The sequence below is a fragment of the Crocodylus siamensis genome, chromosome 5 (genome assembly GCF_052110815.1).
Source record: "Crocodylus siamensis isolate JL-2025a chromosome 5, ASM5211081v1, whole genome shotgun sequence".
In the NCBI taxonomy this organism is placed as follows: Eukaryota; Metazoa; Chordata; order Crocodylia; family Crocodylidae; genus Crocodylus; species Crocodylus siamensis.
Genome location: NC_143399.1, coordinates 32,819,832 through 32,836,706, shown reverse-complemented (window position 1 = coordinate 32,836,706; position 16,875 = coordinate 32,819,832). Strand labels below are relative to the sequence as shown.

At 44.8% G+C, this 16,875-nt stretch overlaps 1 protein-coding gene across 4 annotated transcripts in view; it reads right to left on the bottom strand.

Moving 5' to 3' along the window:
- MTF2 (metal response element binding transcription factor 2) overlaps positions 1 to 16,875 on the bottom strand; it is a 41,017-nt gene that overhangs the window by 7,906 nt on the left and 16,236 nt on the right. For all 4 annotated transcript variants that reach the window (XM_090047013.1, XM_090047015.1, XM_090047014.1 and 1 more), the window contains exons 2-8: positions 12,361 to 12,559; positions 11,630 to 11,711; positions 4,465 to 4,560; positions 3,873 to 3,973; positions 3,376 to 3,524; positions 735 to 830; positions 274 to 342 (exon numbers count right to left, since the gene is read on the bottom strand). In XM_090047013.1, coding sequence (XP_089903139.1) covers positions 274 to 342; positions 735 to 830; positions 3,376 to 3,524; positions 3,873 to 3,973; positions 4,465 to 4,560; positions 11,630 to 11,711; positions 12,361 to 12,559 — 792 coding nt within the window. The remainder of the gene's footprint in view (positions 1 to 273; positions 343 to 734; positions 831 to 3,375; positions 3,525 to 3,872; positions 3,974 to 4,464; positions 4,561 to 11,629; positions 11,712 to 12,360; positions 12,560 to 16,875) is intronic.

The window sequence follows — 16,875 nt, the reverse complement described above, 5'->3', positions numbered from 1 at the left end:
TCATTTAAATGATGCAGATTTAATGCATTTTCCCTGCAGCTAATTAACACTTAATGTTTTTATTTTAAAGTGATTAAATTTCTGAGTAACCTTCATTTCTATAGAAATGCCAAAGTTACTCACTTCTCATAAAACTTTATTCTGATGCATCTTAAAATGCCAACTGCTATGTGCACTGTGTTTAATTGTCCACTGGCAGAACGCTATAATCAAAGATCCTGGTTAGCCTCTGGAGCAGGGTATTGCATGCGTTTTCTTTTATGCTGTACTTACCATCGCAAGGGTAAACGTTTGAGGTATTCTGGTCCAGAACTGCAAACTGAGCAAATGAATGTATAAAACCTAACAAAAAACAAAATAAAATAAAATTAGTTAAATGCTTTATGGAAAGACTTAGTTGTAATCAAGTTGTAACATACACAATACCATAATTAGTCATCTACTGGTCACTCTACAGAGCCTCTGAATTTTTAAGCAACTATGTACTGCAAACCTGTCCACACATCTAACTCACAGTTAAGCCAATCACAGTTTTAATCAACTGCTTGAGGAAGAGCCAGAAAGCCAAAAAAAACCTCTCTCAATTTTGTAATATAATTCTACATAAAAGTATATGGAGACGTTGCTTAAGTTAAATGCACTATTACAACAAAACCTATTAAATACACATGGAATATTTAACACCCAACATTTCAAACAAACACATAACAAAGAGTTGAGTTCAAGCTTCTTACCTGTCACCAAAAAGCATTGGCTTTTGGAGACACTGCACACAAGCTTCATGAAACCACTGTTTACATTTGCAACACTGCAGCATCTTTAAATACCAGCTTCACCAAAAGAAATTAAAAACAGCCAAGTGTTAAAAAAAACAAATTGTAGCAAATGCTCCACAAAACTGTATGGTCACATTATGTTAAGGGAGATTCTCAGGTCAAAGTTTATTTAAAATTTTTACAAGGTATCTATACTATACAACATCAAGGTATTTTTATCTGTTCCATCTAGAAACCTAGGAAACAGTCTACAAACAAGAGAAACAATCTGGTCTGTTTAATCCAGGGGTGTCAAAGATATGCCCCATGGTACTGCATGTGGATCAATGATTGGCCTCACACACTGCATGCGGGGTGCACACAGCACTACAGCCAGGTCACACACACCTGGTTTGCTGGCCCAGTCTGGCACACAAACTGGCCCCACACCCCTCATCTGGCCTGCAGAAACCAATGAATTTGATACCCTGGTTTAATCAGATGGGAGAAATGAGAACAATAAGTGGCTATAAAACATAAAATAATTTTAGTTTTTAAAAAAAATGTAAATGGTTTATGGCACAGAAAGGGGTATGTATTCAGAGTTTAAAAGTAAAACATTTTTATGTTAACAAACCTCTAGCTCTCAACAACATTTAAAAAAAACAAAACAAAAAAAATATTGATCATTGGGATAATTATTTTATATTACTAGTCTAGGTTACTTATATGCAGGGTTCTAGGTTTTCCATTCACAATGCAAAAACATGAAGGAAAAAAAAAAAACATGCATGGATTTTATCTTTTTAAAGGAGAAAAATGTGGGGAGGAAAAAAAAAAAAAAAATACAGGAAACTTTAGGTTTCACCCTGCTGGCTGACAAAGTTCCAGCCTTCAAGGGGCTGAGAGGAGGGAAAATCAGGCATGCGCACATGGTGGTCAGGCAGCATGAGAGCAGTTCCTGCAGGTTCCCGCAGGTAAGTCTACAGTGGGGGGGGCAGGAGGCGATGGCCGAGGGGCTGGCTCCCTGGCAGGGGGGCACGGGGAACACACTCCTGGCAGGGGGGCACGGAGAACACATGCCCCCCAGACTTGTGCTGCGGGATCAGGGCTCCCAAGCTAGTGTCCCTCACTCCCAAATCACAGGCCCATGGCCCTGCCTCTACCACTTGTAACCGATTGCCCTCCTCCGATTCTCAAGGGGGCCCCTGCAAGCTGGAACTCTGCTACCCTTCAAGGAGAAAACCAAGTTTCCTGGGTTTTTCTCCTTAAAAGGGAAATTATAAAAATAAAATCACAGGGGAAATCTGTGTTTTTCCATGAGAAACATAAAACCCAGATTCCTGCTAATTACTCTAACTCCTCCAGAGAACTTTCCTGCCACCACCACGACATACCTTGGTGTCCTAAATCAGCGTTTCAACCCATGGGTTGTAAGAATATATGAAAAGGTTGCAAAACAAACGTTTAAAATGGATCAAGAAGCTTTTAAAAATGGATTCTCCTTTAAAAGGAGAAAACATGTGGGAAATCATGGGTTTTCCCTTGCAGGCCGTCAGTTCCAGCCTGTAAGGGGCTACCTGGGGACTCCCGCCCTCCCCCCTCACCACACATGGGAGCTGTGGCAGGATTGGCCAATGTTTACAAACGGGTCCTGCTACAGAAAAGGTTGAGAACCACTATCCTAGATGTTAGCGTAACAAATAATACACTAGCCACCATGATAACAGTGTAAGCATGTATAGCAGACAAATGCAGCGAGCCTATCATATTTATTCAGCAGTTATCCTAGCAGATACCCCTGCTAGGGCTAAGTTCTTGCTGACGCCACTGTTCAAAAGAATATATATGTGGTCCTAACAACATTCTAGTAGTAAAGAAAGCCCTTTTGTTACCACCAACCCCCCACCACACAAGATAGGAGGGGAGGTTAAGCATGCCCCATGTCATGGAACACTGATGGATTCAGACTGCTTTAGAAATATTCTGATCTAAACTCATAGTTCAGCATACATTTTATGCATATGAACTAAACTAACTTTAACAGAACTACTCTCATAAATAAGGTTCTGAAAAAAGTATTTATACAGATTAAAAGTAATGCAACAAAAAGGCAAGTCACTTATCTTTGCATTCAGATATTTTGTTAATGGTTGTCATGAGAAGACCATACAAAGAAAAAGAAAGACTTGATGCAATATAAAGAGTTAACATTAAATGTGTTTACCACAGTCTGTCCTAAAAGAAAATATATGCATTCATTTCAAAAGGTGTATTCTTCATTAACTGGCCCCATTGGAGGAGGTAGTGAGGGAACTGGCAGCAGAGCAGCAGGCACAGGCATGGGGAGGGCAAGGGGCAGAGGGGCACATAGCAGACAGCAGGGGAGACAGGAGGTATGGGGTGAGGAGCAGCAGCAAAGGGCAGGGGTCTGGCCCTCACTGCTGCTTTCCCCCTGCTCACCCCACTGTGCCAGGGATGAATTTAAGATGACCCTCCAATAATTTGATTCTATACAAATTATGTAACTTTAAATATATTCGTTAGCATTTGTAGGATCAGGGCCAAAAGTTGACACAGCTACATTAAGATGAAAGAAGACTTCCATATGGTTACTTACTCGCCAGGGCCTCCACAATAGCAGTAACACTGCTGGAGGTTAGTTTTATGACCTGCATCCCATTCAAGATCTGTTACATTGTATGGTAAGGTTTGCTTCATGACTTGCAGTGCTTTGGCATTGGGTCCTTTCTTAAGTGCACCGCCCCTCTGCAATGCAACATCCATAGTTTATATAATAATCAATATGTTTTTGTAATTAAAAACACCTTGTAACTTGAAGACTAACTGGTTATAGTAATAGGTGGATAAGAATTTTCACCTGCAGTCATGCTTAAAATACTAGCTTGACTGCTTTTTAAAAACAAATGTCCTAAAGATACACACACAACTCTGAATTCACGAATCTTCCCAAAACCAGGTCAAAGCAAAAGGAATTCTTCAAAGAGTCATTTTCAATTTCATAATATGAACATTTCATTGAGCAGTAAACATAATTTTTGAATTTCCATTTAGAGTATATCAGCCAAACAGACAAAATGTATTTCCATCCCATACCTTAGTTGTTGTTGCAAAAACACATTGTCGACAAAGCCATTTATCATCCGAATCAATCACGCTGGAATCAATGTTTGGTGTGTGACACAGCTGATGATAACCTGATTTCAAAAATATAGGTTTTACTCTTTAGAAGAAAATTACACATTGTTTTTAAAACTACTTTTAGTTCCTATCAAGTAGCTGTTTAATATTTCTATACAGAAAGTAAAAGCAAACTTCCATCAAAGCAAAAATCTGATAAGCAAAGATGGTAACTAGCAAATTCCAAATACTCTTTTTGAAAAGCTCTTAGAAGTTTTAATGATTAATATGGTCACTTTGAGTAGGTTTAGTTACCTACTTCTACAAAAAAAAACAAGCCACAAAACAAACAAACAAACAAACAAACAAACAAACAAACCTCAGCAGCTGAAAACCCTTTAAAGGTTACAAAATTCAGGTTAAAAAAAAAAAAACAGTCTAGCACTGACCACTGACTTTTTGCCTTTTCTATTCTACACCTGAATGTGGCCAAAACAAATATCCCTCTTCAAAGTAGTAAGCAGAAATGTCCTTTTAAATGCAGCAAATACCAAGAAATAAAAGTTACCTTGGCCACATTTATCACATATAACCATTTCATTAGGTGCTTCTGAATACTCCTCCTGACATATCGTACAGACCATTTCCCCACTTTCAGTGGCTCCTAAAGAGAGATAAGTGTGATTCATTATTATTAGAATAAAATTGTTGTTAGGTAGGTTGTTGGGTGCTTTTCTTTCTACAATTTACTTTAGGTACCATACCCATGTGTTGTTGGAGCAGGCTAGTGGTATATGCTCAAGTTTCTCTCAGTTATTCTATACTAACTGTATCCTTTTTCCATCTGTAATGGAAGAGATTCCATATAGCTCTGTATTTTTCATTAGTCAGGCGGTTCAGCAAACCCATGGTATCAACAGTTAAAGTGAAACACCTGCACAAATTGTATATGCAAACTAAGTGTACAGGAACAAAAATATTAATCTATATAGATAAACCACCAAGCACTTGGTTTTGCATACAAAAATTCATTTTGCATTCACAATGTCTGTATATATAAATAAATAAATAAATAAATAAATAAATAAATATAGGTTATATATATTAAAACAAAGTTATAACTTTCCATGTATAGTAACCTGGGCAACAGTGACCATGAAATTATCAGGCTCACCGTCCGCCGCAAAGCTGACAAATCAACCAGCAGGATTAAAGTCCTGGACTTCAAAAATGCTGACTTTGACAGGCTCAGAGCATTAGTACGGGAGGTGATGTAGGACAAGGAAGACAAGACAAATGGGATGCATGAGTGGTCATTCCTCAGGATACAATCCTCAAAGCACAGAATAAAACCGTTCCTACAAAGAGGAAAGGTAGCAGAAGGGCTGGCAAGCCCCCCTGGCTTAATAGGGACAATGCAGTCCTCTTAAAAAAGGGGGGGAAAAAAAAAAAAAAAAAAAAGAAGAAGAGGTGTACACACAGTGGAAGCTAGGGATGGTCCTCAAGGAGGACTATACAACAGTGGCCAACACCTATAGGAAAATGATCAGGAAAGCCAAGGTGCCAACGGAGTATAGGTAAGCCACGGGAGTCCAGGACAATAAGTCCTTCTTGAGGTAAGTAGGCAGTAGAACAAAAACAAATGAAAGTGTGGGACCCATGCTTAATACCACGGGACAGCTGGTAACTGACATTCAAGAAAACTGAACTCCTGAATGCCTACTTTGCTTCGGTATTTCACCGAACCAAGGGGGAAGTCAAGCAAAATAAGGCTCACAGGGGACATGCCAGGACTGACAGCCTCCCCACTGTGGATGCTGAGTGGGTGAAATACCATTTAGAAAAACTAGACATTTATAAGTCAGCAGGACCCATTCAGGTTGGTGAACCTCCTTCGGCGGGCTTTAAACTAGGCTCGTCGGGGGAGGGGGAAGATGAGGGCGGAGGAGACGATGAACTACCAGGCCCAGCAACAGCCAGCGAGCCCAGACCAATGGTCAAAAGGGAGAAACAGGTAAGTGATGGGGGACGGGGCATTGCTGAGACTAGGGGGTCAGTGGGCACAACCGTTGGAGGCCTCAAATGCCTCTACACGAATGCTCGAAGCATGGGGAAGAAGCAGGAGGAACTCGCCCTCCTCCTAGCTGTCACCAGCCCTGACATAGTGGGGATCACAGAAACGTGGTGGGACTCATCGCATGACTGGGCGGTGAGTGTCAAGGGCTATAGGCTATACAGGAGGGACAGGATAGGAAGGAAAGGTGGAGGAGTAGCACTCTACATCAAGGAGGAATATACTTCCTCGTCAATTAGCAAGGGGATAGAGGGGGGGCACTCTGAGGTGCTCTGGGTTAGAGTAAAAGGCAGTCCAGGGGATAGAGACTTAACGGTGGGAGTCTACTATAGACCTCCCAACCAGGGAGAAGAGCTCGACCAGGAATTCTTAGGTCAGCTCACAGAGGCAGTGAGGGCTAAGGATGTGGTCATCATGGGGGACCTGAACTTCCCAGACATCTGCTGGGAAGAGCAGTCAGCTAAGTCTGATCACTCATGTCGGTTCTTAGCCAGAGTGCAGGACCTCCATCTAACCCAGGAGGTGCACAGCCCCACCAGGGGAGACGCCTTGTGGGACCTGGTGCTGTCCACGGGTGATGACCTGGTGAGGGGGCTGCGGGTGATGGGCCACCTGGGAGACAGTGATCATTGCTTGCTGGAATTCACCATCCAGCGTAAGGTGGCAAAGGGCTGCAGCAAGGCAACAGCCCTAGACTTTAGGAGGGCTGACTTCAACAAGCTAAGGAGGATCGTTGGGGAAGCGCTGAGGACCCACAGGGGAAGGGAGCCAGATGTCCAAGGTGAGTGGTTGCTCCTTAAGGAGATGATCCTCCATGCCCAAAGGGAGGTAATCCCAACAAGGGTCAAAGGGAGCAGGAGGGCACATAAACCCCCATGGCTCACTAGGAGCATCCGGGAATGTCTCCTTGCTAAAAGGGAGGCATACACCCAATGGAGGGATGGGGTCATCACCAAGAAGGACTATGTTACAGTCGCCCGAGGATGTAGGGGGGCAGTCAGGAAGGCCAAGGCAGAGATGGAGATAGGACTAGCTTCCCGGATTAAGGACAATAAGAAGTCCTTCTTCAAATACATAGGGGGTAAAAAGAGGGTCCCGGGTAATGTGGGGCCCCTGCAGGACACGATGGGCAACTTAGTCGTCATGCCAGATGACAAAGCTAACATATTTAACGATTTCTTTGCCTCTGTCTTCCTAAGTAGGGACCAGCTCAGCCACCTCCCTGCTGGGCCCCCCTTGGGCCCCGGGAGAGACACGCCTGGGCCAGGGGTTAGCGAGGAGTTAGTTAGGGTACTTCTGGAGAGGCTGGACATGTTCAAGTCCGCTGGTCCGGACGATCTTCACCCTAGGGTTCTACAGGAACTGGCCGAGGTCATTGCGGGACCCCTGGCGCGGCTCTATGAGCACTCGTGGTGCTCTGGTGAGGTGCCAGAGGACTGGAAGAGGGCCAATGTGGTCTCTATCTTCAAAAAGGGAAAAAAAGAGGACCCGGGAAATTACAGGCCAGTTAGTCTTACCTCAATCCCGGGTAAGCTCTTTGAAAAAATTATCCTGGCACACATCCAGGAGGGCCTTGCGGGGGAATGCATGCTCAGGGGCAACCAACATGGGTTCATCAGTGGCAGGTCTTGTCAGACCAACCTGGTGGCCTTTTACGATCAGGTCACCAAATCATTAGACGCAGGCGTTGCTGTGGATGTAGTCTTTCTGGACTTCCGGAAGGCTTTCGACACTGTCTCTCACCCTGTCCTCATCAAAAAGCTGGGAGACTGTGGTGTCGATGCCCACACGGTCAAATGGGTCGCCAACTGGTTGGAGGGCCGCACCCAGAGGGTGGTAGTGGATGGGTTCTTCTTGACCTGGAAGGACGTGGGCAGTGGGGTTCCGCAGGGCTCGGTCCTCGGGCCCGCACTGTTCAACATCTTCATCAGTGACTTGGATGAGGGGGTAGAAAGCACCCTGTTCAAGTTTGCTGATGACACTAAGATGTGGGGGGATGTGGGTGCACTAGAAGGGTGCAATAGGCTACAAGCTGACCTTGACAGGTTGCAACGGTGGGCGGATGAGAATAGGATGGGGTTTAACACTGATAAGTGCAAGGTGTTGCACATGGGGAAGAAGAACCGGCACCACACTTACAGGTTGGGGAACTCCCCTCTTGCCAGCACGGAGACGGAAAAGGATCTTGGAGTCGTCATTGACTCCACGATGAACATGGGCCGGCAGTGTGGGGAGGCAGTCAAGAAGGCCAACCGTACCCTGTCATGCATCCACAGATGCATCTCAAGCAGGTCCAGGGAGGTGATCCTCCCCCTCTATGCGGCACTGGTCAGGCCGCAGCTGGAGTACTGCGTCCAGTTCTGGGCGCCACACTTCAAGAGGGACGTGGACGATATGGAAAGAGTCCAGAGGAGGGCCACTCGTATGATCAGGGGTCAGCAGGGCAGGCCTTATGAGGAGAGGCTACGGGACCTGAACCTGTTTAGCCTCCACAAGAGAAGGTTAAGGGGGGACCTTGTGGCCTGCTACAAACTGGTCGGGGGGATCAGCAGGTATTGGGGGAGTCCCTGTTCCCCCGTGCGCTGCCAGGAGTGACCAGGAATAACGGTCACAAGCTGGCGGAGGGTAGGTTTAGATTAGATATTAGGAGGCGCTACTTCACAGTCAGGGCGGCTAGGGCCTGGAACCGGCTTCCAGGGGAAGTGGTGCAGGCTCCTAGCCTAGGGATTTTTAAAAGGAAGTTAGATGAGCACCTTGCCAGGGTCATCTGACCCCGGTGCTCTTTCCTGCCAAGGGAGGGGGTCGGACTAGATGATCTTCCTAGGTCCCTTCTGACTCTAGCTACTATGAAACTATAAGAGTGCTGATGGAGCTGGCTGAGGTCATCGTGGAAGCCCTGGCAAAACTCTTTCAGAATTCATGGTACACAGGGGAAATCCATGGGGATTGGAAGAGGGCCAACATTGTGCTCATCTTCAAGAAGGGGAAGACCTGAGCAACTATAGGCCAATCAACCTAACCCCCATGCTAGGGAAAATCCTGGAAAAACTTATTAAAGAATCTATGTGCAATACACTCGCAGGAGGTAAGATTCCAAATGACAGCCAGCATGGATTTGTCACAGATAGGTCTGGTCTTACCAATTCATCTCCTTCTATGACCAGGTCTCTTGCTACCTGGACATGGTAGACATTATATACCTAGACTTCCAAAAGGCTTTTGATCTAGTATCCTATGATATTCTTGTGGGAAAGCTGGAAGACTGTGGGATCAGCTGCTTGCCGGTTCAGTGGGTGGGAAACTGCGTACAGGGTAGGACCCAGAGAGTTCTCATGAAAAAAAATCTGTGTCATCCTGGTGTGAAGTACCCAGTGGTTTCCCTCAGGGGTCCGTGCTTGGGCCAGTGCTTTTCAACATCTTTATCAATGATTTGGATGGGGGAATTAAAAGCTCACTAGCCAAGTATAAGGATGACACCAAGTTATGGGGTAGTGTGGTCATGTCAGAAGATAGACTGCAGATACAGGCAGACCTGGACAGGCTCAAGAGTTGGGTAGACCAGAACCAGATGAAGTTTAACACTTCCAAGCGTAAGATGCTCCATCTGGGGGCAAATAACCCTCAACATACATACAGGCTCGGTGGTGACAGCTTGACTTGCACCATGGCCTAGAGGGACATGGGGGTAATGACTGACCATCGTATGAATACGAGCCATCAGTGCAAGGTGGTGGTCAGCAGGGCAAACAACATGCTGGCATGTATCAACAGATGCATCTTGTATAAAACTAAGAAAGTGATACTCCCGCTGTACTCAGCACTGGTGAGACTGCAGTTGGAGTACTGCATCAAGTTCTGGGCGCCACACTTCAATAAGGACGTGGAAAAACTTGAGAGGGTCCAGAAAAGAGCCACCCGTACAATCAGGGACTTGCAAGGCAAGTCATATGAGGAAAGGCTGAGGGACCTGGGCCTCTTTAGCCTAAAGAAAAGAAGGTTGAGAGGAGACCTGATAGCAGCTTACTGCTATATCAGAGGAGTGCATCACAAGCTTGGCAAACCCCTAGGGAACCCCTGGGGAAGACCAGGACCAACGAATACAAACTCCTGGAAGGCCGCTTCAGGCTTAATACCAGGAAAAACTCCTTCACAGTCAGGGTGTCCAGACCATGGAATAAACTCCCTCCAGAGGTGGTGCAAATCACCTACCCTGGAGGTTTTCAAGAGGAGACTAGACAGTCACCTTGCTGGGGTCACCAAACACCAGCTGTCTTCCTGCCTAGAGCTGGGGGGCTGGACCCAATGATCTGCAAAGTCCCTTCTAGCCCCATACAATCTATGAATTTATGCATAGAATCAAATTACTGAAGGGTTGTCTTAAAATTTTGAAGTCATCTTGGATTCAGGTGAATATAACATATTTACCGCTTTGCTATACATGAATTGCAAGAAGATAAGGCACAAAGACTGTGCAGAACCAAAGCTACAAGTGACTTTCTAAAACCGTCTTAGAAACTAGATGGAAGAAATGCATTTATTTGAGAGAGTATTAGAGAAAGCATTCAGCCTAAAGTATTAGCAACTCAAGTAAAAGATGAAAGCTGACCAGATTTGCTAATGGTTAGAGAAAACTGTGTCCCCTCTTTTTTGATGTAGAACTCGTAAGGATCACCCAGCCAGGCCTGCACTACTTCAACATCAGAGGACTCCAACTCAGTCTATTCCTTAAGGAACACCGAAGATTAAAACAATTGTGAAATGCAACTGTCTACTCACTAAATGGCTCATCACATCACAGGTATATAAAATAATCAGCACTCCAGTCTTCATTACCAAGTGGGGATTTTGGGGCAAAAGTTCTGTCATCTTTGTGATCGGCCAAGCCCCAAATAAACTTACACAAACTGCCTGCTCCTAGCTGCCATGGTAAGTTATGCCAGACACAAACAACTCTTTCCAGCTAGCTGTAACAGCACCTATCGCAGGCAACTGCCTACCTGGATGGCAAGGATTGGCACAGAGATAAAATCTGCTAGGGAAATGGATACAAGTCAATAAGCCACTACAACTTAAAGCAGTGTACATTTACCCCTCACTTTGAGAGGCAGCTTTATCTGGGAGTGGAATGACTTACGCTGGTCTAAAGCTGTATATCAGGCATCCTCTTCACTTTACTGCATAATAATTTACTCTGTGATAAGCGTCAAACACCCACACCCCTCAGTGTCAATGATTGGTGGCTACTGCTCATAAGTTATTATGGGGTCCTGTTTCAAATTTGCAGGAACAGGCAGGGCCGAGGGGGGAGGGTCCCACAGAGCCGGGGAGTGCGGTGGGTCCGCACTACTGCTAGCTTCACACCCGGCCGCTTGCGAGGAAGCCCATGGCAAGGGGCAGGGGTTGGCATCCGGGGATGGGGCCCCCGCACATGCCAATTTATGGCCCCACACCCTGCTCAGATTGTTTCTGGGAACAGGAGTTTAATAAGTCTGGTTTACTGGTGCAGGTTCATGATAAACTATACAGCTGCTCTCTGAGTGAACTTTTAGGTCATTTCAAAAGAAAAAAATAAATAAATAAATCAGCTGACAACCCATTTTAGCCTTTAAAATGCATTAAATAAAAGGCTGAACAATGGTAGTTTTACTGAAGTCCTTGCCTGTTTGTATGTCCTTCCACAGAACCCAGGATTTGGAACTGTCTTCAAATATAATGAAGCAGCTCTGTTTCAGTTTGTTTATCTGAAAAGTAAAATAAAAATAGACAGTGGAGACAATGAGCAGTAAAAGAAAAACAAAAGTCAGGTATATTTAACTAAATATACACTTAATATACTGTGGTCAAGTTTAAGCAATTTATGTGCGTCTTACAGCAGTGCTTCCACAACCTTTTTTCAACATGACTTTATATCCTCCTCAGCATGGCTGCTCACTCCCAAGTCACAGTCCCCAACCCTACCCAGGTGCCTCTCACTCCTGACCCAGCCTCCTGGCCCTTCTAGTGCCCCTCACTCCAAATTCACAGCTTCCCACTCTCCCAAATGCCCCACAGCCCACTGCCCTCCAACCCCAGCAGCACCTAAGCCTTGGCTACTGCCCTCAGAATCAGCAGCTTTTGAGGCTGGAGCATCCTCCTGCCCCCTCCCCCGTGGGCAGACCAAGGGGTGGGGGGAGGAGAGATGCGGGCTGCCCACTGTGGGCTTGAGTCTCCCCTGCTGCCATTCCCCTGGGGTCAATGCAGCCCAGTGGGCAAGACCTGGTGCAGAACAGCACTGTACCATGACCCCGTATGCTGATGTTGTGATCCCACTTGGGGTTGTGACCCACGGTTTGGGAACCACTGTCTTACAACCTCAACAAGACATACTATAAGCTTATTAAAATTAATTACCTTTTTGATGGTTCCAAGATAAAACAAGCCATCTGACCATCTAGCTAGGACATCCTGACCTTCTTCAAATTTACACACGGGCTTTTTGGCTTTCTGTCCATCATGTATGGACAGCTTGGTCAAGGATGTTGGGGTCTTTTGGTTTCGGCGTAAAGGAGACCGCTTGTGGACCAATGAATTACCCACCCCTGTAGAGTCTCTAAAACAAGAAGCCAAGAGAAAGAAAATCAAGTTGTGACAAGTTAGTGGTAAGTTTGTCTACATTAAGAGCATCTAAGACTAAACCCTTACCCTGCTTAGCTCCAGGTGTCCAAGTCGTGATACCAACCTGTCTGGTTTCTTAAACTTCAGATCTGCTTGTATTCTTTGCCAAGGAAGTTCTCCCCTCCCCTCCATACACAAAAACAAAAGCAAAAAAAAAATCCACATCTGAGGGAATCCATTATTTAAAAAGAGAGAAACAAAGTCTGGTTGAACATGAAGCTAGAAAAGCAAATATAAGAGGTAGATCATCAATAGACAATCTAGGTCTATATATGAAATGACCACTCTGATATTTTGGGAATCCTAAAGAATTACAATTTGGGTCATAAAGCAAAGAGAAAACCCCAAATCCCACATACAGTGTCTTCTTGTGTGATAAACTGATGATCTGATCCATCTTTAAGCAAATTCTCGCTACCCTTCACCCCAGGATGCTATGAATAACCAGCATATATCTAGCTTCACTATAATAAAATAAAAAAATAAAAATAAATTAAAAAAAAAAAACCCCACCACCTTTCCTTGCATCTCAGTTTCCATGTATACTGAAAAGCAGAAGAATGGTGTTCTGGGCATGCAGCACCTCTTTACTAAAATTTCTTTTCTTGGCTCAAAAAGTTGAGCCACAAACTGCACACAAGGGAAAATAAATGTGGTTGGTTATGTTGTCCCCAAGAAGCACTATGGGATACAACTGTCATTCAGTGTCATTTGTGAAAGAAGTCATGAGAAACAAGTTTCATTTTTCATGTAAGGCTGAATAATGTAGATATCTACAATTTAAAAAACAGGACAGCAGCTGGTCCAGGAGGCACTATTTATATTCCACTCATGAGAACAGGTGTTTTGGTGGCTACAAGCTGCCAAACATTAAGATTTTTTCCTAACCTGATAAAAGATACAGCAGTCACGCTAAACTCAAAGAATTAAAAACACTTTAAAGTCTTCAGAAGGTTGGAAAAGATTTTTAAAGTTGTACTTGTGTTCTTTTTGCTTACTTGGAATGCAAAGCTCACCCCAGCCTTCCAATTCTAATATTATAAAAGCCTATGTCTGGCTGTAACACTTCATATGTGCTCTCATTGGCTGACAAACAGCCAATCAGAACATGAAGAAATGCAGCCCACTACCATGATGGTGGGGAAACAAGGGACGGAGCAGCAACAGAGCAGATGGAAGCGGGGGCAAGGCCAGAAGGCTAGCCTTGCCCCCCCCCCCCGCCCCCTTCAGTAATGCAGGGGTGGGCAGAGGAACAGGCCCAAGTGGGGAAAAGGCTGGCCTGCAATTGCAGGGTGGGTGGGAAAACTGCGGGCCTGACTCAACGCAGCTGCAGCAGCGGCTAGGAGAGGGAAGGAGCAGGCCTCCTCCCCCACCTCAGACCCACTCTTCCCCCACCCCCTTCCCCCATATTGGCCCCAAGCCCACTCTTCCTGTCCCCGAGTGGGCTCGATGGGGGGTAGGGGAGAGAGCAGGCACACCGTGGCGTTGGTGGTGATGCTGATGCTGGGGCCAGGGGAGGACTGGACCCAGGCCCGAGACAGGGTGTGGGAAAGCGAGCCCAAGCTGGGGGAAAAACCAGCCCACCACAGTGGGGGGATGGGGAACGGACGGACAGTTGGCCTGGCCCAGCCCATCACAGCATCTGTGGAGGAGGAGGGGAGGAACAAGCAAACAAGCCTCCTCCTCCCCCTGCTGGGCCCAGGCCCACTCCTCTCCATATTGACTGCAAGCCCGCTCCTCCCATCCCCCTGCCGCCACCAGGTGGGCCCAGGCCTACACTCTCCCTACACCTCCCCCTCCCCCTAGGCAGCCCAGTCCTTCCCTGCATCAGGCACAGCCCCACTCCTCCTGGACTCCAAGCAGCAGGAGGGAAGGGGAACCAGCCCAGATGGGGGGAGTAGCACAGGGCTCCAACCCCATCTGCTTCCCTCCCCCCACCCCCAGTCACTCTTGATGGGCAATTGGCTAGCAAACAACTAAACAGTCTTAAAAATAAACAAGAATGTCAGGTTTGGCCATCTTCAGTTTTAAGTAACTGGTTTTAGGAATGCTTGTTTTGCAAGGATTTGTCTGTAACTTTTAGATAAAAACAAAAGACCCAAAGCCGCAAGTAATTACCTTATTTCTCTTTTCATTTCCTCCTTTTCATTCATAATTCTTGTCACGAAATCTATAGTTTTCTACCCAGTTTATAGTAGGTCTGCAAAGCATAATGCAGTAGCATACAGAGAGAACTGGCATGAGATCTGTACAAGCCAGTGATTCTCAACCAGGGTACCAAGGGATCCTCTAAAAGGTACCATAGAAAATGGGAGGGAATAGACAAGGTTTGAGAAGATAAACATATAAGATCCAATTTAGGATCTCCCTGCCAAAATTATGGAGGATGCCTTGAATCTAACAATATTGAAAACCACTGGTATAAGCCAACCTGGGTATGAGAAGCAGCGTAGCTGTGTTAGTACATCAGTCCACCTGTGCTAATCAAGCTATACAACTTACAGTACCCAACTGAAGTTCTTCTGATATAGCTTGGGTATTTCTACACATTAGTCCATGGAGAATATACCTATGGCATCTTCCAGTTAGAAACAACATGAAGGTATAATATACACACAAAAACAACTTGGGGAAAGTAAGCCTTTCAGCCCCGTTATACTCTTTTGTGAAAAAGTATTTTGTGTTAAGTAGTATAACATATAATATAGTTCTTGCCTATAAGCAGGGGCTTTCTGGAGTGCTAGAACACCACTGCTACCATCACCACCAATAATGCAGCAAAAAGGTACAAGGCCCGAATTTCTCATTTTTAAATCTTAAAATGCAGACAGGAAATTAAAATTTAAAGAGCATGGAGAAGAAACTAGAGCAGAACTGAAACAGAGCAAATTATGACTATTTATGCTATCCACAAGACAGCCAAGCACCACAGCTGGTAGAGGCCACTGGCTAAGTGCCTGGAATCAGTTTCTTATGAGTTAAACCAAATTTTGACAGCAGTTGTTCCCTCTGCAAGTGCAAGAGAGACATTTCCTGCATTTCATAAAACACAAACAAAAATAAGATTAACCAACTGTTAATACATATTTCAGTTTCACAAGAGGTGATGATTACATTGTATGCCTAGGACAAAAAGAATGAAAAAGAGTGGGAAGTCAAAGTAGGATCAACTCTCCACAAAAAGGAACCTTCAAAACTGAAATACAGGATCTGAGATTAACATAGGTAAAAACCAACCTCTTCTATATCTACACAGAAGTTTTCTTTAGAAATGAATCTATGTGGGTGACTGCTACTAGGTTACCACCACAGAACAAAGAATAAAATGGAATAATGCAATTTCTTGAAAGATCAAAAAGTTTCAGCTCACAGCAAGTCAGTTATGTTAGAATTAACATGAATAATTAAATCAAGCTGTGTCAAAGTTGTACTAAAAACTCAAAAAAAAGCTAAGTCAAACACCAATCTTCTCCCCTAAAGGCTATTAATACTTTCAGTATCCCAAATGAAACAGGACAATTCAACTAAAAGGGAAAATCCACTTTACAGAGTGTATCAAAACTGCAAACAGCAAGTCAGAAAGCAGAATCATTTAATCATGACAAATCAATATCTGACAAACAGCATAAAAAATTCAACAAAAACTAATTACAAGAACGACTTCTTTTCAACCATTCTTCTAGCATTTGCTAGAATGTTTAGGGATGTGCAAAATGCTTTAAAATTATTTAGAAATGTTTAGTTTTAATTATTTAAAATTTAAAATTTGAAATGACTATTTATGCTACCAAAAGACAGCCAAGAACCACAGCTAGTAGAGGCCAACCGCCTGGAATCAGTTTCTTAAGAGTTAAACCAAATTTTTACAGCAGTTGTTCTCTCTACAACTGCAAAAGAGATATTTTCTGTATCTCAGTTTATTCAAAATGGTACAGTTCAAATAACTAGTCCAGAGCTGTCCAGCTTCTGGGCTGCCAAGGGCTGCACACCAAGCATGCCACAGACACGGGAACCACACAGGCTGTTCATTGTGATACGCCCCAACCCAGTCCCTCCTCCCAATACATGGGCAGCCTGGCTCCCCACCTCCATCAGGCACACCACACAGGCAGCCTGGCTCCTTTCCTTGCCACATACACAGCACAAGCACCCTAGAGCCACTCCCACCACTCCATCCCACTTCCAGGAATGGTGTAAGGAAGTAGAAACAGGAGGGAGGCGGAAACACAGAGACCCCAGCCAAAGCCACAG